Source organism: Stegodyphus dumicola, chromosome 1 (assembly GCF_044657685.1).
Source record: "Stegodyphus dumicola isolate Sdum_Otavi_A_Nest chromosome 1, ASM4465768v1".
Lineage (NCBI taxonomy): Eukaryota > Metazoa > Arthropoda > Arachnida > Araneae > Eresidae > Stegodyphus > Stegodyphus dumicola.
In genome coordinates this window covers 9,532,716-9,559,814 of record NC_140768.1, presented here as the reverse complement: position 1 = coordinate 9,559,814, position 27,099 = coordinate 9,532,716, and the positions used below count along the sequence as shown (strand labels likewise).

Here is a 27,099-nt window from a genome sequence, read left to right as displayed (position 1 = left end):
CATCCATACCAGGTGTGACAGTATGGTAGTGTATCCTTTGTCCTCAACAAATGTCGTACGACGTCGGCCTTACTTGTTTTACGCGAAACAGGAGCGGGAACAAAAGGATTCTGGGGAAGAATGTCCAATTTGAATTTTGTAAAGAAGCTGTAAAATGTTTTTATGTTTACGACGGGCGATAAAAATTCGATACCCGCAGTTTAGAAGCAGTGAATATCTTCTATAAAGGAAACGCAGCTGCGCAGGAAAGAGGGTGGCATTGCCAAAAGCAAAATCTTATTTTCTTTCGTAAGTAAAAGTGATTCCCATCGTTCCCGCTTTCAGTTATTACCCTACGAAAAAAAAAGAGAAGGAGGTGGGAACGACCGACGTGCGAAATATATCGCATTAGAAACGTCTTTCAGAATAATCCTAAAAATGCTCGCTGAAAATATCATAAATTAAGTTCATTTTAATTTGTACGATTTAGATATGTTATTAAAAAATAAAATGAAACTTTAATTAGTTAAAAAGAACGTTTACGACCTTTAAATACTTCAATCCACCAAGCAATTGATTAAGATTGAAAAATAAATTAAACATCTTGTAATCTGTGGAATAGCAAAACTGAGAGATTTCGCTGTTTGGAAGACTTCATGAGAAACTAAATTAAAGATCCCATAGCTGTTGACAAGCCACATGTATAATAAATGCCTGGTACAATAATCTAACTTCCAAATACACTGGTGAAATAAATTAAGAGAATTTTCGTATTTAATCTACGATCTCCAGAACTATTGGACAGATTTTAATAAAATTTGGTGTGACCATAGGTTGATATAATACAAACAAAATAAACCTTCAACAGTTATATAATAGACACACATATTCGTCTGTAAGTCTGAAACAGTGGTTGCAGAAGACACAAAAGAAAATATCTGTATGGCTGTACGAGGGTATATGGTCCCCTCTTATAGCCATACAGGCCTCGCAGCGTGATGTCATACTAGAAATAAGGCAGTTTATCAGTTCCTGTGGCAATTGGTCCCACTCATTCAGCAACGTTGTTTTCAGTTCCTGGATGGTTCTTAGAGAGGTTGCGAATTGCATTTGCCCTCCCCAGAGCATCTCAGACATGCTCTATAGGGTTGAGATCTGGAAACCTGGCTGTCCAATCCCTCCGCCGGATATCCTCACTCTCCAGAAATTCGTCGACCAGAAGAGCTCTATGTAGCCCGCGTTTAAGTCCTGTAAGATGAACTCGGGGCCCACTGCACCCCAGAAAAGGCGAATATAGGGCTCCAAGATCTCTTTCCTATACCTCACACCAGTCACAGAGCCTCTGTTAAAAACGTGGAGAGGTGTGCGGCCATCCAACATGATGCCAGCCCAGACCATTTCACCGCCACCGCCATGATTGTTGATTTCGCGGTCATTGGAGGATAGGTAGCGGGTCCCTGGTTCTCTCCAGATGAAAGTACTGAGAGAATCGGTGTTTAGACTAAAACGGGACTCGTCGGTGAACAGAACGGTCGCCCATTGCTCCGTACTCCAATCACTATACTACCTGCACCATGCTAATCGGACTCTCCTGTCCGTAGACGTGAGCGGGACGCAAACAGCCGGTGTTCTGGCAAACAACCCTCTCTCATTCAGTCTCTTGGAAACAGTCAGCCTTGTTACACGGGTTTTTGTAGCTGCATACAGGTCCCGAGAGAGCTGAAAGGATGTAGTCCCTCTGTTACGCCTCGCTAAAATGGACATATAACGATCTTCTCTGGCCATCGTGGCTCTTGGACGACCTTGCCCAGGCTTTCTCTCGATGGATTCCGTATCCTGGAACAGTTTCCATAGGTTAATACGACGCTGGGCGTTAAATTAAACTCTCTGCATATCTGGCCTTGCGATTGGCCTTCCTCTAGCCTCTCCACAATTCGCCACCTCATTCCATCATCTAAACGTTGGTGGTTACTCATTTTTACCTTTCTGATGTGAGTTTAACCGATTGATGCAAGATAAGACCTAGAAGATAACACCGATTCGCCGAGGTGTGCTAGCGAACGCAATTCGTCTTACCCTCCACGCGCTAATAAAGCCTCTTTTTCTGCTGGCTCCGCTTACACACACGTGTACGCTAACGTATTTGCCGTACAAGATTTACATTTTTATCTAGAAGCAGTGGTGTTTCCTTCAGCTCAGTTCTTTTCATGCAATACCATAAAATATGCAAATTCTCTTAATTTATTTCGCCAGTGTATTTTGGAATATTTTAATCTAAAGCAAAGGCAGCAAAGACATTGTTAGGGAAATAAAAGCGGATTGATAAAATTAGTTTTAATATTTCCTCTCACTGGTTTAAGTTAAAAACGATTTTCCCCTTAGTTCAGAAGACATTAAGAAAATTAATTCATCATTTCTTCCCGTCCTCGCCAATAAAAGAATAATAGCCTAAGGTGTGTAGAGACATTAGGATTATTTTGAAGCAGCGGACATGAAAACTGAGCAATGCCCATGCCAGGACTCTGGAATACGCGCCGAGTGTGTTTCCAGTTACACCACAAAGGCATGCAGAATGGAGGGACAAAATATATACTCTCCCTTTTAAAAGGCAACTAGGGATTGGGGAACCCAATCGCCAAATCCTGGTGATGAGGGATCACCATCCACCGTCTTTTTTTAGTTCGATCGCCACTGCAGAGTCATTAGGATTTCTGAATTAGGAAACACGAAAAATGAGCAATGCCCTCTCCGGGACTCGAACATGGATCTCTCGAATACGCGCCGAGTGTGCCTCCAGCTACACCATGAAGGCATGCAGAAAGGGGGGGGAGAAAATACAAAAAATTCAACTTTAAGTTAACACAAAGAGAATTAGTGAAAATATAAAGGCAAATAAGATTTTTTTTCATAACTTGCATTTCTGCCTCCCCCGCCCAAAAAAAAATTCTGTCAGTTTTTTCTCGAACTACTGATAAAAAGATGACTTTTCTTCTCTCTATGCTATTTTATTTCAATGGAGATTATAAATAAAAGGATTTTCTCACTTTAACATAAGATGCAAAACCCACTTATTTCCACAAAATTGAATGTAGAAGTTATTTTCATTTCTTTGAGCTTGCATCTAATAACTAAACTAAAATAAACTTAGAAATTAAACTATATTTAGACGTCTGGTATTTTTTATGTTTTATGCAATAATAAGCGTTGCCACGTCACATGAATTATAAATAGCATGGTAGCATAATGTAACTTTATGTGAGAGCCCAAAAGAGATTGTGCCGAAGATGTATCTAATATCAAAATACATTAATAAATAAATAAAAATCCAAAACGATTCTATAATATAAATTCATACATAGCCTTAGGAACATCTTTTATTAAATAAACATATTGTTGGAAATGGTGACAAAAATTTTCAATTGAACATGTTATAAATTAAAGGCCTTTAAAATGATATCAACCAACTAAGTTATTAAAAAAATTAAACAAATCATAGCCGTCGAGTATACAGATAGATCTTAAAATAGCAACAAATCGGAATAACAGCAATGGCCGTTAGGTTCTTATGAAACACATTAATATAATTTATTTTATAATAACTTATTTAGTATATTATCTCCTTTGACAAAAGTAGTTAGCATTCTATTGAAATGAAGCAACTCATTAGCATATTTAAAATGGAAATTTTAAATATGCTAATAAATTACTTCTTGTACATATTTAAAATGGACACATTAAAAAGGTATAATTAAAGGTGAAAACGCAACCAACAAACTAAGTAATTATCATCATTGACCGGAAATTAATTGACTTTCCAAGGGGAACAAACTAATCTCATCAATTATTTGTTTGTGTGTGTGTTTGTGATTATGGCAAAGCCTCGAGGGCTATCTGCCTAAGGGGAGGGATGCCTTCGTGGAGGACTTTCTAAGGGAAATTGGCTCGTATACACGTTACACATGGGAAAAACCACGAAAACTCCCATGCAGCCAGCCCGTTCACGGGATTCGAACCTCGGACCGAACTACCAGTGTTCAGCTACGTTACCGCTTGGCCGCTGGTGGGCCTCCGATCAATTAACAATAATTAATAAATGCGAAAGTGTTTCTACTTTTTCTCAAGTAAGAATTACAACAAAAAAAGCTTTTTAGAAAGATGAGTTTTAGTTATTCAAATTGCTAATTAGAATTCTGTAAGAAAATAGTTGTACTGTCAAGTTTTAAAATCGTGATATAATTCTTACATTAAAAAATGTGTAAATGAGCTTTATAATTTAATTTACTAATAGCCTCTTAATTCCTCATTTTTAATTTGGTATTTACTCTTCGTATTGTAAAAATAATAACTTTTCTGCACTGCTTCATTTTTAGATCAGTCCATTCCAAAACCTTCTCTTCGGGAATTTCCATATTGGATAAATGCCCACTTTAGCTTCAGCCTCTGTGCTGCTTGGGTGTTATTTCCCTGTGCTCTCTTCCTGTCGCATTAGTATCAATAATGTAAATATTATGGAAATATGCACGATTAGAGAGTGCCAAATAAAGTTGTGGCCACAAATGTAAATTGAAATAAAAATGAAGATTTAATCTGCCTCAAGTATTAAGTTTCTTAGTCATTACAGATTCAATATTTTAGCATTCTACATAATCAAAATTCTTCCTCTTTACTAAGGATCTGCGTGCTATGCCATAAAATATTGCTAAGTCTTGTTTTCATCACATATATGTGTGTGTGTGTAATTTTACTAAAGAAAACTTTTTTTTTTAAATATGATGATTATACTATCCCGAAAGTTTTAAGAAACATTTAATCTATAAATTAAGGTTTGAAAAAACAGTGTGAAATTAATAAAATATTTTGAACTAAGTACCATTAAGCACATTAAATTAATTAAATTTTACTTGAAATGAAAAAATAATTCTTTTATATTATGAAAACTGAAAATCTGATATTGAAATATGCGTATTAATTATTCATATTTCAATGTCTCAAATAGACTCTTCAAGGGAAATTATTTAAAACATTATAACTTGAAAAATTAAGCCTGAATACACATTTCGTCCTTCTTGACTATTTGAGGGCAAAAACAAAAAGTAACAAAAATAATAAAAAATCGAAATAATCTGAAAGTCCTTTACAAAAATATATACACCCCATATCAAAGAATTAAGAATAAGGCTCCAGAAATTTTGATTTTAGAAATTAAACCATGATCAGAAGAAAATAATAGCACATAATAGGTAACACTTACATTTTCTTGTATAATAATTGGAATATAAACAAACACCTTTAAATTACCATATATATGTAAGATGTAAAATATGAAAGAAAACTACTGGTTTTAATTTTCGCAATAGCCTTTTTTATTCCTGGTTTTAATTCAGCTACTTTCCTTTCCTGTTCTAATGAATCTAAAGCGAGTCATCTGAAAATTAAGCTATCATACCATCTTATGTACTATAATGCGCCAGTTCTTATCCAATCACAGATGAAAATTTCAACAAAAAACCAACTCGATTAACATTGCTGCTGCTAAATGCATTCTTGCTTTCTGCAATACATATTGCTTAGAGCTTAGCTACGTAGTGTTTAGAGCCATAATTTAAGTTGCACTCGCGTTTCCAAACTCGTTTTAAAATCTTTCGTAGTAAGTTAGAAAATTTTAATAGCTAGTTATTGAATTAAGATATGATTTCTTCATAGTCTTTTATTTGATGCGAGTGCTTATTTTAGTTCTTCCTTTAATTTGACATTTCGGACAATTATTGATATCAAGGACTTTTCAATGATTTCCTTTTTACGGAAGTATTGTAATCGCGAAAAGTTCCAGGCAGCATATTTCAACGAAAATATCCATTTTGACCGTTTTCGAATGCAATTTAACGATGTATTTGCGTGATATCTGTACGTAAGGACAGAATAAAAGACTCTTTTCCACCAAAAAAATTATAAAACTGCTTTAAAATGAATTCGGAAGAGAATTTTTCGTGGCGTCTGTACGAACGTATGTACGTACGTACGTATCTCGCTTTAACTCAAAAATGAGTAGCCTCAGAACGTCGAAATTTCGTATATAGGACTCCTATAACATGTAGATGTGCACCTCGTATTTTGGTTGCAATCGGCCGCGCCAAACGTATATAAATATATTTATATATATATCCACTCTGTTACCCGGCTCAGTGATGTCAGTTTCTTTACTCTTATATGTTTGTAAATTGTACATTTTTTGCTTTAAAAATGATTGAATTATGTTGTTCTTATCTTCCGGGTAAGGTTTTTATACCTTTAGTAAATCTGTATGCAACATTTTTAGAATCATCAACAATTTAAAAGTTGTTTAAGTGCCGCTAAGCGTAATAATTTTTTTGATGGCGGCCATTGCTTGTTTACATTTGAAACAGCTGAGTAGTTAATTTGTTGCCAGTCTAGAGAAACGTAGCTTCGCAACAACAAAGATAAACGCCTTCATTTATTATTGCGATTTAAATCATGCTTAATCCTTTCTGGAATTTTTTCGAGGAAATAAGTGTTTAAGGTTTACTTAATTTTTAATAATTTAATTTTTAATAATTTGTAATTTAATTTTTAATAATTAATAATTTTTAGTAGAGATATTGTGAGTTTTCATGTATTTTTGCCTTGTCGCGAAGCGCGAACTGAATTAATTGAATGAGAAATACTCAATCGTCTGTGAAAAACTGTTTCTTTTTTGTTTTGTTTGCTTAATTTCTTTTATACATCGTTCTAGCTTTATTATAGTACTTGAATAGAACATGTGGCAACGATTAGATAATTCTTTAAATGATGCAAATTTTGTGCATTCAGAGTTATAATATGAACGAAATATAACACTGTTAAGTGAACCTAGCACCAGAGTGTCGCTATAAACAAATAGAGTGAATTTTAAAGAATGCACTTATTGTATTGTGGTTTATGCGCTGTCGGCGAAGTAGATATAATTAAATCCAATAAGTTTAAACAAAATGCAAGAAAAAATCCGTATAATTTAATATTCCGTACAAGGAAGTCATATGGTGTACACATCAGATTTTTTTTACTAACTTTCGTTGTTTTATCTGCAGCTTCATTCTCTATTCAGAGATGAACTTTCACCAAGTATAACTGCGCAATAACTTTTTCTTTAAAATTTATTAATTTTCCTTTTAATAGATGTACAGTGTCCGATATGTAAGCAGCTTCCTCTGGCGATTCTTTGCCACAGGGAGTGATTCAGTTACGGCTCGGTCGCTAGGATGGTAACTGCAAGATAGTGGCCAGGCGTGCACTTGCCGTAGCCATAGCTGCATTGCGCGGGAGTAATGCAGTCTGGCCCTCTACATACAGGCATATTAACTGTAAATAAATTTGTAAATTATAATTAGTGTGTATGTGTGTGCGCGCGATTATTTGGGAACGTCGCTGACATAAAATATTGAAGCCTGAAGCAACAATGAGCCTAAAGCAAACCTAACAGATGTCACGAGAAGCAGTCGTGGCAAATTTAAATAATATTCTTTTTATTTTAGCTAAACATTTTTAGGCCACAAATAACTTGGCATATTAATCGTGCCTGCTCGAGATCATGTATAATTTTTATATTACTGCATTAAGAAGATAGCAGGGCAGCAGAAATCTAGTTAGGCAGAGTACCGGAAGCGAAGGGCATTGCGTTCAGGGTGAAATCATAATTTAGCAAGGGTTAGTTTAAGTTTCAATATGGATTCATCTAGAAATCACGCAGTCCAGAAAAGTTACTACAAGCAGTTACCATTTTTTTGAATAGAGAAGGGAATTAATTACCCAAATTAAAATCAAAAGTAAGGAGTTAATGCCAATTTAAGTTATAATTCTGATTTACATATTTTTTTATTTTACATATCTTATGTGAAAATAAATTTAATTTATCTCTTATACAGGGTGAATCTGAACAAGGTTAGGTTAGATTATTTAATTACGGCAAAGCCTCGAGGTCTATCTGCCTAAGAGGAGGGATGCCTTCGTGGAGGGCTTTCTAAAAGAAACTGGCTCATATACACGTCACACATGGGGAAAACCACGAAAACACCCATGCAGCCAGCCCGTTCGCGGGATTCGAACCTCGAACCGAACTACCAGTGTTCAGCGACATTTACCGCTCGGCCGCTGGTGGGCGAATCTGAACAAGAGGGCAAAAGTTTAGGGGTGAGAGAAGGTGAGCAATATTCGTCATGGTCGGAAAGCAAAGGGAAGTCACAGGTTAGTTTTCCCACTGTCAATATTTAAAGAATTAACAAAAGAATAAGAGGAACTACTTTAGAAAAGATTTTATTAATAGAACGTTCAAAAGACCTTCCGCCAGCTGTAAAGCAGACTTTACAGCTACGGGATAGGAGATTGACGCACATTTGCGAAGACACCAGACTTTTTCCGGATATCGCCGCCAACAACGGCGATTCTGGCGACTAGGTCCGTATTGGTTTCAATGGGGCACTCGCAGATTAGGTTTTTATTTGGCCCCCCAGGAGAAGTCCAAACACGAGAGATCCGGTGATCTTGGTGGCCAAGCTATGAGATCACCTGGACCAATACATCGCACTGGAAATTTTGTGGTTCTTATAACCAGCAATCCTCTCGGAAAATGCCGTTGGGTTCCAAGTTCCGATGAATATGCCGCGAATAGCATGCATGCTGCATGCTTTGTTCCGGCTGTCTTAAAATTATGCTTCAAAGAGTGCATCACGTAAGCGAATGTTGAACAGATGTCCGGGGGACAGGCTAGTCGGTGAAAGGGGGCGTGACCAATAGTCACGTGTAACAGCAAACGGCATTGGATTGGTGGATACACCAGAGTAGTAAAACTGAAAAAAGTGTTTTCATATCGAAAAATAGAAGATAAAATATGAAAATTATCGTCTTAAAGTACTAGAGTGAGGTCTGCATTGAAAGGTTCTTGGTCTCATCATATTGTATAATTCAAAATGTATCAAAATACTTGGTTCATAGTCAAGTTACACTCTCTCCCGTCGCCATACTGAATCCAGATGTAATACGTACATAAATCAAACAGAATAGAATAAAATAGTAAAGTAAATGAAATTTTTTGGGATATTTACATATGTACATAGGCAGGATAAAAGTTACTGCTGGATTATTAACTATGAAATGCCGTTGGGTGAGAGAACCGACCCTTTTTATTTATTTATTTACAATGCCGCCTAGCGGCTCGCCGTTTAAGTTCCGACCATACATTCTATGACGAATATTGCTCGTATACTTGTCTCATATCACTCCCACTAAAGTTTTGCCCTCTTGTTCAGTTTCACCCTGTATAAAAAATTTAATAGTTGTGGACTGCAAAGAATTATTAAACGAACCATGAAAATAACTATTCCAGGTTCTGAAGCTGATTAGAGCTTTGAAGGCGCTTCGATTATCCTTACAGATATTTTCTTATTTAGAATGACTTTTAATTTCTATACCATTCAGCTTTGATGAGCACCATTGGTCAGCTTGCAAAGCTCAATTGGTCTGTGAATTGTTTAGCTTAAATCCCTCACTACAGATTTCAGTTTTAATTTGACAAATAACTCGCAGAAAATCACCCATTTTTTGAGTCATTTGTTAAAAAATCTCGAAGTCTTCGGGGCACTTATGTTAATCAATAATGATTTGCTCAAATGAATGAGGAAACCAGACAGTATTTTTATTTTATTTAGAACAAGCTACCGTAATAAAAACTTTTCTTTAAATTCTGTTGACTCATCATAGCGAAAAAGTTTATATATTTTTTTGGTACTTACGTATTATCGCAACCAGGTTGGTGCGATTTGTAAGTTTGAGTAAAAAAAGTATGAATAGAAAGAAAACTTACATTTATTAATTACAGATAATTTTTAATACAGTTTTTTATATTATTTTGTTTTAAAATATAAAATAGCAATTAAACCCTTCCGGTTTCGAATTTGAATAAGTTGCAGAATTATTTTTTCGGCGGAAATCTTTTGGCTATTGCTTTTAGCACTGATTGAAAACCGTCTTCGCCATTAACAGCTTGAGCTTGGCGCCATATAAATTCGATAAGGTATGAGTCAAGATGATGACGGGCTGTTCCTCTCTGTGTTTTGTTGCGCCATTTGGCCGAGCCCCACATGCGCTCTACATGTTGTGTGTGAACGCCCGTGTTGGGATCCACAAAGTTATATTTGTGATTAACAGTTCCATGCAGAAATCCAGCATTTTCGAACTCGCTTGTATTGTATCCTTTCCAGCAATCCGAATAAATGATGCTTCCTTCCTTGATATTTTCGCAAATTTTTCCCATGAGGGTAACGGCGCTTCTGTTAGGTACAGTAACCAAAAAAGTCTCTTTCTTTTCTCGGCAAATTCCGCCGAAAACCCATTACTGTGGTAGTACACGCCCAGTGTTATTTTTTCTTTTTACAAATAAACTTTCGTCTAAACACGTAGGGTTGCCGTAAGTAGGGTCGCCAAATTTGGCGATTTATGCGAATTTTGGCCTGGTTGCGTTAATACGTAAGTACCATTTTTTTTTTTTTTTTTTCTTTTGGACTTTGATGCCCAACGGCCCTATTCTAAACCATAGCTTGCACACATGTCGCTGACGTTCTAAAAATCCTCCAATGTTCAAAAACGTTCATTCGCCTAGATTCGTAACAATTTATTACTAATACTTACCGAATCATTTGGTTTTCCTACCATGCCGTGGAGTTGTGCAGTTCTACAGGCTTTCGAATGCAGCGCTTTTTAATTATGGCCCCTTAAAGATCGCAAATTTTAACTGGGCACTTCAAAAGAGCGTATAAAATTAGCAAACTGAAATCAGTGGATACTTTTTAAATATATTTGAAAAATCATAATACAGCAGACTCTCAGCATTCCTGAATTGCAGATGTTCTTTTAAAAGATTTAGATCTGTATATTTTCGCAACTAAACGGTGCAACGTTGTTACGCAAAATCGTTGATTTTTTTTAAAAGTGTTTAAATTTATGGGATACCATCTATTTATGCCAATTTGGTTTTAACAAATACAGTTCACATCTGAAATCTCAAAAAACACTACGACCGTTGACGTTAGATATGTATGTGCTGACTCAAAGCTGGAACACGGGATTTCTAACAGCTGAAGAACATTCCATAAAGGACACAGTAATGATACTAATCTTCTCAGTTTATGCTTAAAGAAATAGCTACGCAGTATTAATTCGCTGTGTTTATAAACCCGGCAACGGTAATTAACGTTCCATTTCCATAATACACTCGTAAAAGGATGATTTATCCCTGCCAGACTTCACTCTCCTTGCAGACGACAACGCGAACGTCATTCCACCCTAGGGTTAAACCGCAGTGCCTTCACCTCTTTTCCTCTCGCATCGCTGTCACTAATTGCGCAATAAAATGGACTCTAATAATATAATGTAAATCACGGGCTTATTTTGGCTGGCGTTGAAGCCGTGGAATTTAGATTGTTTTGAACGCTAATTTGGATTTAATAATAGTATAAGCTGTTGAAATATGGACGAGATGGAGACGTAGCGGTGAGCTTCGAATCGTTATCGAATTAGAGGCATTAGCATTTTAGTGATGGCGAAATTAATGCTAGACAGAAAGTCGTGTAAACGCCTCGAGAATATATTTAGAAAGAGCTAAACTTATATAAAAGAAAATGAATGGTATTGTAAAAAACACGTAATATTAGAAGTCTTTTATTAATTAATTTATTGAATATTTATGCAGTTTATACAAATTTTCAGTTGGGCATATTATGAATTAGATATAGGGAACCTTCCCTTATAAGATATTTCTCCCACTTTCCTAGCGAGCCTTCGTGGTGTAGTGGTTCTGCACGCTAAGCCGGTATTTCAGAGGTCCGTGGTTCGATTCCCGGCGAAGGCGTTTGCTAATTTTTCATCTTGCTGGCCTCTAAAAAAATCCTAATGACTCTACAAGTGGCGCCCGAACTAAAAGGGTTGTGGATGATGATTCTCCGCACCCAGGATTTGGCGACTAGGTCCCCTAAAACCCTTGTCGCCCTTTAAAAAGGGGAGTATATAAGGTATTTCTCCCACTTTCCTAGCGAGCCTTCGTGGTGTAGTGGTTCTGCACGCTGAGCCGGTATTTCAGAGGTCCGTGGTTCGATTCTTGGCGAAGGCGGTTGCTAATTTTTCATCTTGCTGGCCTCTAAAAAAATCCTAATGACTCTACACCCTAAGACGATCGCCGACGATTCCAGATAATTTCAATTTTTTTTTTTTTTTTTTTGGTTGTTGTTGCGGAGGTCATCTGACAGAAGTGATGCTCAATACCTATATGTGTTTACGCCACCAGAAATATTTACAATTTTCATATGGGCTGTCTTTGACCGCGCATAATACGACAGTTTTTATCCTATTATTGGGGCAGTGAAAATCTTCTTCATTAATTTCTCTCAATTTCTACAAATAAACTTTCGTCTAAACACGTAGGGTTGCCGTAAGTAGGGTCGCCAAATTTGGCAATTTATGCGAATTTTGGCCTGGTTGCGTTAATACGTAAGTACCATTTTTTTTTTTTTTTTTCCTTTTGGACTTTGATGCCCAGCGGCCCTATTCTAAACCATAGCTTGCATTTACGCACCAGAAATACTTACAATTTTCATATGGGCGTGTTTACGCCACCAGAAATACTTACAATTTTCATATGGGCTGTCTTTGACCGCGCATAATACGACAGTTTTTATCCTATTATTGGGGCAGTGAAAATCTTCTTCATTAATTTCTCTCAATTTCTACAAATAAACTTTCGTCTAAACACGTAGGGTTGCCGTGAGTAGGGTCGCCAAATTTGGCAATTTATGCGAATTTTGGCCTGGTTGCGTTAATACGTAGTATCACATGACGCTTTTTTCTTAAACACATAGTGGTTTTCACCATGTGTAACATGTATACGAGCCAGTTTTCCTTACAAAGCCACGAAGGCATTCCTCTCATTAGGCAGATAGTCCTCGAGGCTTTCCCATAATCACACATACACTTAAACACATAAAATTTCCCCGTGCACCACAAATGTACACTACGGGGCTTACAAAAGTAAGTTAATTAAAGCATTAAACATTACATGCCTAAATAAAACGAACAAAAACAGAGAACAGAAGTCTGAACTTCACAAACACAGGTAAGTTCACTGGCCAAGTCACGCCAAACTTTTTCAAATCGTTCTGCGAGCATAATCTACGGCCAATCGAAGATAGGGCAGGAAAAAAATTAAATGTTCCACATCTCTGAGGTAATTTTTTCGAACACTCACATAAATTATTTGACCTTAGATTGAAACGAAACGGGTAACTTGCAAATTTATCGTGGCCATATGAAAACTGAGATACTTTAAAATTAATGATGACTGGGGATGCAGTCTATAGTAAAAAGAAAGAAAGAACTTTTTGTTGCCTTCAAAGATTAGATATTGCAAGATGAAATATATTCCTCATTCCACTTATCTAAAAGTTTCTTATAATGAAAGGATCTCCAATAACTCTTTAGAATGCTAATATTGATATTGACAGTATAGTTTAGATTACTAATTTGTCGCTGCAGGTAATACTGTTCAAAAGGCAAACAGAAAAAAAGCTAATGTGTGCACCACATGACTTCCTTGTACGAAATATTAAATTATACGCACTTTTTGCAGCACTTCGTTTCAATTTATTTCTTCGAATTTCATTAGAGATATATTTCTCATTCAATTAATTCTGTTCTCAGTTGGCGGCAAGGCAAAAATACATAAAAACCTCAAAATATCTTTTCGAAAAATTGAAAAATATAGAAAAAAATAAAATACCAAATACAGTTAAAAAAAATAATTTTTAGAATTTAAATTAGGGTTTTTACAAAAAAACCTTTGAACTGCGATAATATGTAAGATATAACAAAATACGATAGCTGTTTTTTAAAAAAAAAATAATTGGTGACCTCAAAATTAACATTCTAGATTTGGTGATCTCCCCCTAAATTCATCTGTTCTCCCAAATTCAATATCTTTCGATGTTGAGTAACACTACTGGAAAAGGACAACTAAAACTAATATTAAACAATCACAGATTAGCTCTACTTATACCTCACACTTGGTATAAATACTCTTGGCACAATAAACCACATCATTCTTCCTTTCCATCACTGCTGCTTTGTCAACATCGCGCCGCTTTAGCTTTGCTTAACTAACTACGTCATTTCTTGTTAAAACCCAATGTACATACAAATTTATCATATTTAATTATGATTGAATAAATGTCTGCCCAAGTAATTGGATATGTGGGAAAATAAAGACTGGTGATTTGTCGAAATTCAGTTTTGTTCCCTAACCCTCAGCCTTGACGGACATCGAAAGCTGTTGAGAGTTCCAGCGTTCGACCGCGCATTCAAAATCATTACATATATATATACATTACATATATTTTGGAAATTTTTATGTTTTTGAACTTTGTATGCTTATAAAAAACGTTACGTTTCACAAAATGCAAACTTGTATATATCATTTTAAAGAGAATTTATTACTGAATTCCATACAAAACACAAAATTCAATTATTTGCAATACAAAAAAAAGTTAAACGATAATAGTTATCGATATACATTAGATAGTGATGATCGCAGTGAGTTATCATTACTTAGTAGGGTACCCTTTATTTTTTATTACAGCTTCACATCGACGTTTCATTGAGCTGACAAGAGTTTTAAGCTCTTCTTTCGTTATTACATGATGCCAGGAAACAATTATAGCCTCAATTAGTTCCCTTTTATTTGATGGGCGCCTCATTCGGACAAGAGTTTTCAAACGGTGCCACAAATTTTCGATAGGATTGAGGTCAGGACTGTTTCCTGGCCATGACAACAATTTAATGCTCTTTGTACGAAACCTTTCAACACTTTCTTTTTCACACTTTCAACCTTTCAACACTTTTCTTTCTTTGTACGAAACACTCTTTCGATATTTTGGCCGTGTGGCAAGGAGCAGAATCCTGCTGAAAAATAAACGAAGCATTGTTGAGAAAGAAATTTTGGTTCTAAGTTAGGGTCAATGTATATTCTGGCATTCAGTGTTCCATCGATGACATGAAGGCGACCAATACCATCTGCTGACATGCATGACCAAATCATAACACTAACTGAGTTCTTCACAGGTGCTTGAATGCAGTCAGGATGTAGCTCTTCTCCTATTCTACGTCTTACATATTTTCGCCCATCACTACCGAATAACGATATCTTAGTTTCATCACTCCATATAACTTCACTTGATGATCTGTCGAATTAATGTGTTCCTTTGCCCACTGTAGTCTTTTTTTCGTTGCTGAAAATTAAGATAAGGCTTTTGTCGTGGAATTCTACCTCTCAGTAGAACATCTGTTAATCTTCTCATGATTGTTCTTGAACTGACAGAAACACCAGCATCATTCAGATCACTTTTGATGACCACTGATGACATTTTTCTATCTTGGAGACATAGTCTTTTTATTCTTCTGTCATCAATAGATGTGTTGCACCTTTTCGGCCTTTTCCTTCTTTGTTTTTTATTGAATTTGTCTCCTGATATCGTAAACAAAACTTTCGGACTCCAGAAGTAGTCACTGAACCACCCGTCTTGCAAGACCACATTCTCGTAACACAATAATATTACATCTCTTTCTAGGTGTCAAATCTACTATTTTATTTGATGTCATTGCTTCTTGACTAAATATTAAAAATTTTTACAAAAATTCCTACTTGTAATTGCAGTGTATAAGAAACAGGTCCTCCATCTGCAGAACAAAGCAAAATAATGGATTGTTTCAAGTGTAAACATGATGTCAGCTTCTACTGGCAGTTACTAACATTTGATTGGTTCTCAGAACAAGAACATTGATTGGCCAGGAAAGCTAAACATCACAAACCACTTCATAACTGTTTTTATTTATATTAAAGTACATATAACTTTTTTGTATTGCAAATAATTGAATTTTGTGTTTTGTATTGAATTCAGTAATAAATTCTCTTTAAAATGATATATACAAGTTTGCATTTTGCGAAACGTAACATTTTCTATAAGCATACAAAGTTCAAAAACATAAAAATTTCCAAAAGTGTCCACAATTTTGGCCACCACTGTATATATATATACGTTTGGTGCAACCGAGGAAGGTGCACAACTACATATTATTAGCAGTCCTATATTGAAAATTTCAACGTTCTAAGGCTACTCGTTTTTGAGTTAAGCGAGATACATACGTACATACGTACGTACAGACGCCACGAAAAAAATCTCTTTTGAATCCATTTTAAATCAGTTTTATAATTCGCTTGGGGAAAAAGAGTCCTTTATTCTCTCCTTACGTACAGATGACAAGCAAAAACATCGTTAAATTGCATTCGATAGCGGTCAAAATGGATATTTTCGTTGAAATATGATACCCGGAATTTTTCATGATTGCAATATTTCCTTTACTTCGTACAAGGAAGTAAAAAAAGAATCAGAACATATAAAGTACCTTATGACACTTGCCGCAAAATGTTAAAAAAGATTGTATAAAATGACTTTCAAAATTAATAACTTTCGTACAATGAATTAAACAACCCGCTTTTAGAATATCGAGGGAAAATAAAAGATTTTACGCGCCATCCGTTGATAATATTTTTTTAAGACGAACATGATTTCATCACTAACTGAAAAAATACTATCATTTCGGAGTGTTAATAACAAGAACCTGTAAAAAAAAAATAATAAATAAAAACAGAACAACATCGTTTCTTTTCGCCAGAAGGTGGCGAGGAGTAACACCCAGCCAAAGCCGGTACGCGTCTCCACCCCTGCGGCCATTTCGAATGTGCATATTTTAGGAATAGCACGTGTCGCATCTCGATTCTCTAACATTCGGCCGATTCGTATTCTTTGTGCCTGCGACGGATTACCTGGTTGGAGAGTGATGTGTTCTAGTCATTCTTGATGTGTTGGCGATCGGTGTACGTCATAACCATCCTACTATCTTGCAAGTGAGTATTAAGATGAAATTTCATTTAAACTTTTCGAATTTGCTTTACGTTATCGTCTTTTTGACACTATCTTAGCTGTGATTCATTCGGGGATGACAATTTTGTCGCGATGCAGACTTCCGAGAATTTTCCCAGATTTTCTGAGTTTCGCGAATGTTAGATGTACTGAACCCTCTCTAAGAGATGGTTACAACCAACGATTGGTACCTTTGGTTGCAGATGAATTTGGTCATTTATGTGTTCGGAAATGGGTCAGTTTCAGAAGTGGTCATCTGATGGATCACCAAGAGAGAATAGGTTACTGTAAATTGAAGAATTTCGGACATTTTTATGTTAGAAATGGGAAAAGGTTTCATCGGTGTCGCTCCGAAGTTTTTAGAGGTCAAATGCAAATTTCTCGCACCACTTATATGTCGGCCACCTCTTTTTATGGTAAAGAGTGTTTTAACGCAGCCTTTTTGGTATTTTTAAACCTTTATGTTTCATTTTGCTACCATGTACTTGTCATGTATTATCTCAAGTGAAAAACCTAAGATATTGAATTCATTTTCTTCCCCGTCTCACAATTAGCCAGTCTCCGGAATGCCGCAATTCAGCAAATTAAGATGTTTGATTTATCTTTCAATTTAATCGGTCAGTAAACGCGAAGCAAACTGAATGATTTAAAAGCAATAAACGTAATTTTTGAAATATTTTCTTTCTTATATTATAATGAACCTTACTTAAGACAACCGTAGTTGGATCCAGATGATTTTGCTTTTTTGTGGAGGCGGTTTATTTAGGCAGGACATACACCGATATTTATAATATTTATTTGATTTTCTCATAAATGCTCTTCGGTTTGAAAGGTGATCGTCTTAGGGAGGTGGTCGGCACAAAGGAATTCACCGTTGTTACGTCTTTGTGTGAAGTAAAGGAAGTACTGCAGCCACGAAAAATTTCGGATATCATATTTCAACAGAAATATCCATTTTGATGGTTTTTCGAAACAATTTGAACGAATTGTTTTGCTCGATATCAGTACGTACGAGCAGAATCAAGGACTCCTTTTTTTTTTTCCGAAACGGTCTATGGAATGGATTTAAAAAGGATTTTTTTTCATGACATCTGTACGTACGTGTGTATGTATCTCGCATAACTCAAAAACTATTCGCTAAAGAACGTTGAAAGTTTGCATATGGAACTGCTGTAACATCTAGTTGTGTGCACTTCCCTTTCTTATAACAATCCGCCGCACCAAATATACGCACACATAATATGTATACTTCCTTACCCGGCTTAAAAGTCATTATCCGACCATTATTATCGCACAAATGTCATTATCCATAATAAAGTCATTATCCGACCATTATTATCGCACAAATGTCATTATCCATAATAAAGTCATTATCCGACCATTATTATCGCAATCGTTGGTCGTAGTCATGTACGTCCACTTACAGAAGTGTTTTAAATGATGAAAATATTCATATTTTTGCAATGCCAAATTTTAAAAGGAAAAAAAAAATATTTTGGACAAAATAAATCATGAAATATAATTTTTAATCCGGTCTCCCGATCTTTATATTTATAATTGTGAAAATTTATACTCGTTATGGAAAAATAAAATTATAAGAAGTTTGACTGCCGTACAGCAAAAATTGGGCGGCATATTTAATTTCAAAATTTGCAGTTTTTGGTGTCGTTTACAACTTGCCTCGAGGGATCGGTTAATTAAGCTCGGATAATTCGCGGAAAGAAGTTTAAATGATTTGCAGCAGAGGAAGTCATCTAGTATTAACATCAGATTTTTTATTTATGCCAATCACCACTTGAACAATCATTTATGAATGTGTTTAAATATCTGTGTCAGTTTGGTGAGTCGACCATTTTGGGAGTTTCTGGACTTTGTGATTCTAAAAAGTTAAGTCAAGGGTACTGCAGTTTCACAAAAATGTGCCCCAAACTGCCCGCCGACGTATTAACGATCAAGATGTAATAATATATAACAGTTGTGCATTTAATAAAATTACAGTTATTTTGGACACCTGAAAATATATGTGACAGCAAAGAAGTTAATATTTTAGGTCCTGCTATTAACGTTCAGAGCGTGTTTTTTATTTTGGGATAGCTTTCTTAAGACTTGCATTTATTAATAAAATCCTTTCTAATTCTTTTGTAAATGGACAGAGTCGTTTCTTTGCTACGGTAATTTGAAATTGATATTTTTTAGACTACAGTATTATAATTATCAAAAAATGAACATATATTGTGTTAACTAGCACTAAATGTAATATTTCATTCGCATTGAAAAACACGTACCATTTGAAACTTTCTCCTCGATGATTATGCTGCTGTTGAACTGTGAACGCTGTGTTGTTTACATTACAGACAAACGCGACGAAACTCGTTCCGTTATGTCTGGCAATATGCTCCTTGCTGTCTAGATATTTTGATTTGCAAGCTGCATAGCTAAAGCTCGCCATTATGTTATCTCTTGGTAAGATATAAGCACCAGGATTTGTATGGTTTATTCGAATTATGCAACAATTTTACCCACAAATCCGCACGCCGAATTTATACACTAGACTGTATGCCTAGTTAATCAGTATTACGTTTTAATGCCTCTGGTACCATGGATACTTTTCAACTATGAACAGCATTTGGATTTTAGGAAGAAATCGATTAGAGGTCTTAATATTAAAAAAAATATTTGGTAAAATCCTAGTATACGGTGCAGCCTTGGCGCGATTTTGAAAATTATCGCCAACACCAAACATGATCCAAAGAACGTCTATATATATACTATAGTGTATATACACTATATACATAGTATATACTATGTATAACTATATATATTCTTCGAATGACCCGTTTGCTACTCGTCGTGTATGTCCCGTTTTTATTGCTCATCATCAAAGTTGCCAAAAGTAGCCAAATCCCGTGTGCACCGGATACTAGAATTAAACCTAATATTTTGTCTTGAAAGTGAACTATACAAAATCCAACAGAGAGTTTCTCGGAAAAATATAATCTAGTGAAAAATGTGCAAGAGTAACAACAGCAAGAATCCCAACCATCCATGTCATTTTCTGAGAAGAAATTCTTTCAAAAAGTACGCATTCTTATATCTTAAATATTTTGTTGTAAAATTCCTTTTATTTTTTTTTTAGTGCCAACTTTTGTCTATGATCTTGTGTAACGTACCTCTTACTGTTACTCAAGTAACGCATGGCATCTCAGTTTCCATGAGTTTTTTGGCTAACCTTACAGAATTTGTTTTTCAGTGATGGTCGGTTGATTTGGTTTGTATGATTACGTCAAAACACGCTAGGGTGTTCTGCCCAGGGGCATCTTGTTATTAAAACTTGCTTTTTCATTTCTTTAATTATTTTAATTAATTTTTGTCGACTTGATTTTGATTTATTATTAATTTACTCATTTTCATTTAATTTTTATGATATTTGAATTCACTATCAACTTCATTATTACTTAATTATTATTAATTTACTCATTTTCATTTAATTTTTATGATATTTGAATTCACTATCAACTTCATTATTACTTAATTATTCATTATTACGCTAGAGTGATCTGCCCAGGGGCATCTTGTTATTAAAACTTGCTTTTTCATTTCTTTAATTATTTTAATTAATTTTTGTCGACTTGATTTTGATTTATTATTAATTTACTCATTTTCATTTAATTTTTATGATATTTGAATTCACTATCAACTTCATTATTACTTAATTATTCATTATTTACTTAATTTGCTAAATATTTCTTCTCTTTTACATTTCATTTAATTATTCATTCTTCATCTATTATTTTATTTATTCCGGCTTCTAAAGGCATTTTGCAGAGTTACAGCGCTTCTAATTTTAAAAACTAAATCCTGTCTGTAGTAATAGAGCACATTTAGAACGTTTCACAAGTCATTGATCAAGAATAACATCTTCAATAAAATAAGCAAATAAAAATATCTATTAAACATTAGGAAGAAGCAATAATGATTGATAAATTATTGATATGTCTTGCGTTTGACACAGTTAAGGCGTTTCAATACACTATCTTATATTTAGCACAGAATTATTAATAAGTTAGACTAACTACGAAAGCTTTATTTAACAAGTTAGCTGAGATAGAACACGGAACACAGAAGTTAAGTCTTTACAAACAGTTGAAATATGCAAGTTAAAGAGATTCATTTATAAGTTTTAAATATCTTCTGGCTTACCTATTAGGGAATATTATAAAGAGGCAACCATATTCCATATCCATAAAAAAAGATCCTTAAAAGGAGCATATTCCATAAAAGAAGGCAACATGCTGAAAAGAATGAAGCACTACTAAATGCAAGTATAAAATCTTTTAAAAACCTCTTTTGCATCTGAACACAAATAAATTCCTCTCGCGAATATATATCGTTTGGCGCTGAGTTCTTTTTTTTCCCCCGTTGCCAAGTTTCATTATGCAAAGGTGACACTGTTTTATTCTAACAGTTATGCATATGCCTTCACAAAAGAAGAGCTACTTCGAGAGGCCTTTATCAGTTTGATCATTCCACAAATAGATAAAATTACATAAAAATGACTAATTGAAGTAAGAGAAGAAAATGCAGGCTCAGTTTAGCATGAATATTTTTATTGCTTAGAATGATTTTACAAACTGCAGTTAAAAATCATAAAGAATACAGCAATATGTTAGTTTATTTCAATCAAAAAGAACAGACCCAATACTGTGAAATCAATAACCTATATTATAAAACTGAAATATGGACACCGGATACTAGGATTAAACCGAAATATGTCCAAGAAAATGTGCGAAAAGCTCGATTCCAGCAACATATAATGAATTTACGAGCTTTCTTTAAACGCAGAAAAATGTTCTTCTAATTTCAGTTTTTTCTGAAGTTTTGTTAAATATATTTAACACTATCCTGCGAATTATTTGAATTGAATATTCTCTGTTTTCCTGTTTAGATTAAAAATAAACTTGTACGTCAGCAATATTCATAACACAAGAAGTTAAATTTAGAAGACTGGATCACTGGCTTTGTTAATATCAGCATTAACTGTACCAGTGATCGATTTTCATCTGCCAATAGGACTAATTAATAATTGATTAATATAATTTATTTATTAATTATACTTGGAAATATATTACAGTGCGATTTTCATCAATCAAACAAAATTGAATCATGAACTCCTAGATATATATTGTTTGCAACCTTACATAAAAAAATCTGTTTCAGCATTTCAAACCTTAAAAATCTAGCGAATTAAAAATTTTTATTACATGCACTATTTTACAATTTACATGTTATGCAATACTATTTTACATGTTATACAATACTTAACAATATGTTAATACCCAAATATACGTATAATTCTAACTTCCATTTAACTCATCAGCGGCCAAGGTTTAAAGTCGCTGAACACTGGTAGTACCGTCCGAGGTTCGAATCCCGCGAAGGGATCCCGCTCCTTCCCTAAGCAGATAGCCCTAGAGCAGGGGTTCTTAACTGGTGGTATGCAAAAGAAAAATAGGTGGTACACAAAGAAGCAAAGTATTTTCGGTACTTTTCCGTTTCGCCGGCGCAAATCTCGCCAAGCAGACCTTATTGGCGACAACACACAGTATAACACATAAAAAATGTTAACAGATGTTAGTTCTAAGAAGTTTTTATTTTGAAGGTATGAAGATTTTAATATCGCTTAACATTTTGTAAAAAGACAATAAATTTGAAAAACAGACATTAATTTAAGAATTCACTATGCTTTCAAGGTACAAAATCCTGATTCGCAGTTTATCACGTGACCCCAAGTGATCTCATCTCACGTAAACTACGCTTCAGAAATCTAATTCTCTCATTAATTATCTACATTAATTTCAAGTTAAATCTTAATTTGGTTAGTCTTAATCAAGTTAATCTTAATACATATCAGTAATTACGCAGATTTTCATAATTATTAATTTGCTATATTATCATTTAAAACAATTTTAAATTGCATTAATTAAACAAAGTACTTAAAAAAGTGGATTTAAGATTTGAATTATTAAAAAGTGAATTTATTTTGAGTCTCTTAGTTTGTGAAGCACTTAATAAACTGGAGTCAAAAAGAGTTTTAACTTTAAAAGCTTCATTTCTTTTTGCATTTTTTAAATGTAATATGGAAGGAGTAGAACAGTATCCGTAAAGCATACCACCATTTAAATAAAATTAAGAAACAAGTAGATATGAAGTTTTGCAGTCATTTTAGAAACCTTCTTATTAAGACCACCTTCTTAGGAATACCTGCTTTGAAAAGTGGCTAATATTTCCAAAAATATATGCAAACATCGGCACTGGACATCACTTCTTTAACATGAACATAGATAGCGTACATAAAAAATTAGAACTCTTGCAGGTGACTAAGTATATGAATTAGAAACCTATTTTAGTGATACATTCCAATGTATAAAACAAGCTTGTGAAATATTGTTAAGAAATGTTTTAAATTTACATTAAAAGGTATTTTCTCCCACCCTTCGTGGGGTAACGGTAGCACACTCGGCGCGTATTCGAGAGATCCAGCGTGAGTAATGGCAAACTGCACATTCAGTTGACCAATGTTAAACGAATTTCGCATACTGCGCATGCTCAGAAGGGAATTCGGCGTAATTACGACTTTGGTACAATTTTTAAAAGAAGATAAATACGGTGTGTGGTCGATATTCTGTTATCTGGGCGTAAACAGTTCGGGGTTTTAAAACTTGTTAGGTTGTAAATTCCTTTATTACTTAGAGGGCAACTATCGATTGTAAGTTTCGTTTAAGAATGATTACAAAACAAGAAACATTACAGGATATATTAGCTGAATCTTTATTGAAACTACTTGTGAGGAATAAAAGCAGTTGCGTATGGTAAGTAACTTATATGTTGCATTCGTATATACTTTAAAACAAATTAAAGAATAAATCCAGTTTAAATTGCTGAATTAAAGTCAAAGAAATTATTATAAATAATTGATATTAAATATAACGTTTATGTACAAAATAAACCAAAATGAAATGAAACAGAAGCAAAAGAACAAAAAATTTCGGTAGTATTGCAATTTTGAATAGTCGCTTAGACCAATAGGCTTGTATAATGGTTGCTTATGCTTGCTTATTCGCCAGTATTTCCTGCCATGCCAACGGCACACCACTGAGCATGCGCAGTAAACGAAATCCGTTAACATTGATCAACTCAATGTACGGTTTGCCATTACGCGTCCAGGGTTGAGTCCCGGCGAGGACATTGCTCATTTTTCACGTCTCCTGCTTGGAAAAAAAATCCTGACTCTAACTAAAAATAAAATTGTCGATGATGATTCTTCAGCACTAGGATTTTGCGATTGGGTCCCCTAATCTCCAGTCGCCCTTTAAAACGGGGAGTATATAAGGAATTTTCTCCGTCCATTCTGCATGCCTGCATGGTATAACGGTAGCACATTCGGCCATATACGAGAGGTCCAGGTTCGAATCCCGATTGCTCATTTTTCATATTTTCTGATTCAAAAATAATCCTAATCACTGTACAGCATTAGGATGAGCGATTTACTTTTATATTGAGTATTTTACAGCGTACGCATAGTCGATTTGCAACAACAGCGTGCCTTTATCGTGGACGTTATTTCATTGCAAACTGGAAACAATAAACAATTGAAATTCGTTTCTCTTCTATTTGTTAGGAATATGATTTTCTACCAGATACGTAATATATGGCGTTAGGAGCTTCTTTTATCAATAGTAAGAATGCATGCGTTTTAAATTCATATTTATTAAATACACTTAAAAAATAAAATAAAGTTTAATTTATTAAGAAATACACTAACCGCTGTAAAATCCCCAAGTTTGTTAAGTAGTTACCCGAATTAATTAAAATTTCAAAGCTGAATTGGAAGTTTTTTTTTTTTTTGCTCATGACATGATTCTAAGATCTGACTTAAATGCTCTGCATGGAAATATAACTAAAAGGTCTTAGGTTTCACCTAATTTAGAACTTTCGAAGATAGGAACTTTCAAAATGCATAAGAACGTAATATAACAACATAAAGGACCAACAATTTTCGAAGATTCCTCTAAAAGAGCAACGTTCAAAAGCAAAGATTTAAGTTCGTTTTTTTTGCTTTAAAATCGTTTAGTTAGTTAAACAGTTATCATTTTAAAGATATTGATTTTTTTTATCTCGTCGAATGGGGCCGAGCGGAAAAGGCGCTGAAACTGGTAGTTCAGTTCGAGGTTCGAATCCCTCGAACGGGCTGGCTGCTGAATGGTTTTCCCCGTGTGTAACATATATACGAGCCAGTTTCCCTTAGAAAGTCCTCCACGAAGGCATCCCTCCCCTTAGGCAGATAGCCCTAGTGTGCTTTGCCGTAATTAAATAAAACAAACCAATCTCGTCGAATGGCAACGTTCTGGAGACTGATTACTTGCCAAGCTACGTAGAATATAAATTATGTTTTCACGCACTAACAGTTATTCCACTAATGCAGATTTTTAAAATATCTGACCGATTCCACTTGTAAGATTTTAGTTACAGTTAATAAGGAATTACGCAACATTTACGCAACAATGAATTCTTTTCTAGACTTACTTTCCTGTGGCAACTGCCCGTTACGTGCCAAAAGGAAAGAATTCCTCAAACCGCTTGTAAATGATGAAAACTGACGCTTATAAATCAAATTAATGTCTAAATAATCATCGCTTGTTTAGAAGTGAGGTTGATTTATGAGCACAAATGCCCATTCAACCCATCTGTCAAGAATGTAAATTTACTGCAGAAGGGGGGGGGGAGAGGTGTTTTTTTTTTTTTTTTTTTAATAAATGCTCATGTTATCGAATTTCTTCATCACAGCGATAAAAAAAATAAAAATAAAAACACAAACGTGAGGAGATCATTGATTTCTTCTATTCTGAGAGTGAATAATCAATTAGCGAAGGGAATTTCTTAACAGTTCATCTTGGTTGTTGTGCTGTTATTTATTTTTTTAGTTTAAGAATATTTTTTTTTTACTTTGTTCGTTATGTCTAGGAGAGGAAGGGAGATCAACTTTTTGCGAATGGTGGTGATGTATTTCAATTCATATAACGGGCAGAGAACAGACAAAGTACATAGATGTCTTGTTTTGCACCCGCTAAGTTTTTCTGCCAGCAGGGCGAAAAATCAATCATAAGTGCGATGGAAAGGCAACTAGAAGAAGGGCAGTTTTGTTTGGGGAAAAAATGGGTTAAAAAATAAGGCCAAGAAATATGTGGAAAAGAAATACTTTTTTACTTCCTTGTACAAAGTAAAAAGGAAGTATTGTAATCGCGAAAAGTTTCAGGCAGCATATTTCAACGAAAATATCCATTTTGACCGCTATCAAATGCAATTTAACGATCTTTTTGCGTGATATCTGTACGTAAGGACAGAATAAAATACTCTTTTCCTTCAAAAAAATTATAAAACTGCTTTAAAATTACTTCTGAAGAGAATTTTTCGTGGCGTCTGTGCGAACGTATGTACGTACGTACGTATATTTTTGAGTTATACGAGATACGTACGCACTATCTCGCATAACTCAAAAACGAGTAGCCTCAGAACGCTGAAATTTTGTATATAGGGCTGCTATAACATGTAGATGTGCACCTCGTATTTTGGTTGCAATCGGCCACACCAAACGTATATAAATATATTTATATATATATCCACTCTGTTACCCGGCTCAGTGATGTCAGTTTCCTTACTCTTATATGTTTGTAAATTGTACATTTTTTGCTTTAAAAATGATTGAATTATGTTGTTTTTATCATCCGTTTAAGGATTTTATGCCTTTAGTAAATCTGTGTGCAATATTTTTAGAATAGAGGATTTGTTGCCAATCTAGAGAAACTTAGCTTCGCAACAACAAAGATAACGCATTCATTTATTATTGACAATTAAATCATGCTTAATTCTTTCTGGAATTTTTTCGAGGAAATAAGTGTTTGAGATTTACTTCGTAATTTTTAATATAGATATTTTGAGTTTTTATGTATTTTAGCCTTCTCGCGAAGTGAGAACTGAATTAATTCAATGAGAAATACTCAATCGTCTGTGAAAAAATGTTTCTTTTTTGTTTTGTTTGCTTAATTTCTTT

General features: G+C 34.6%; 1 protein-coding gene across 4 annotated transcripts in view; it reads left to right on the top strand.

Annotated features, from left to right (window-relative positions):
- Positions 1–27,099, top strand: part of Wnt2 (Wnt oncogene analog 2) — a 236,748-nt gene that overhangs the window by 47,673 nt on the left and 161,976 nt on the right. Inside the window, exon 1 of one of the 4 annotated variants that reach the window (XM_085812609.1) lies at positions 16,811–16,975. The exons of 2 other annotated variants lie outside the window; for them this stretch is intronic. In XM_085812609.1, the coding sequence (XP_085668735.1) occupies positions 16,929–16,975 (47 nt within the window). In that variant the 5' untranslated portion in view covers positions 16,811–16,928. Of the gene's footprint in view, positions 1–16,810; positions 16,976–27,099 lie in introns of those variants that run through there. One more of the 4 variants, XM_085812617.1, reaches the window with a different exon arrangement.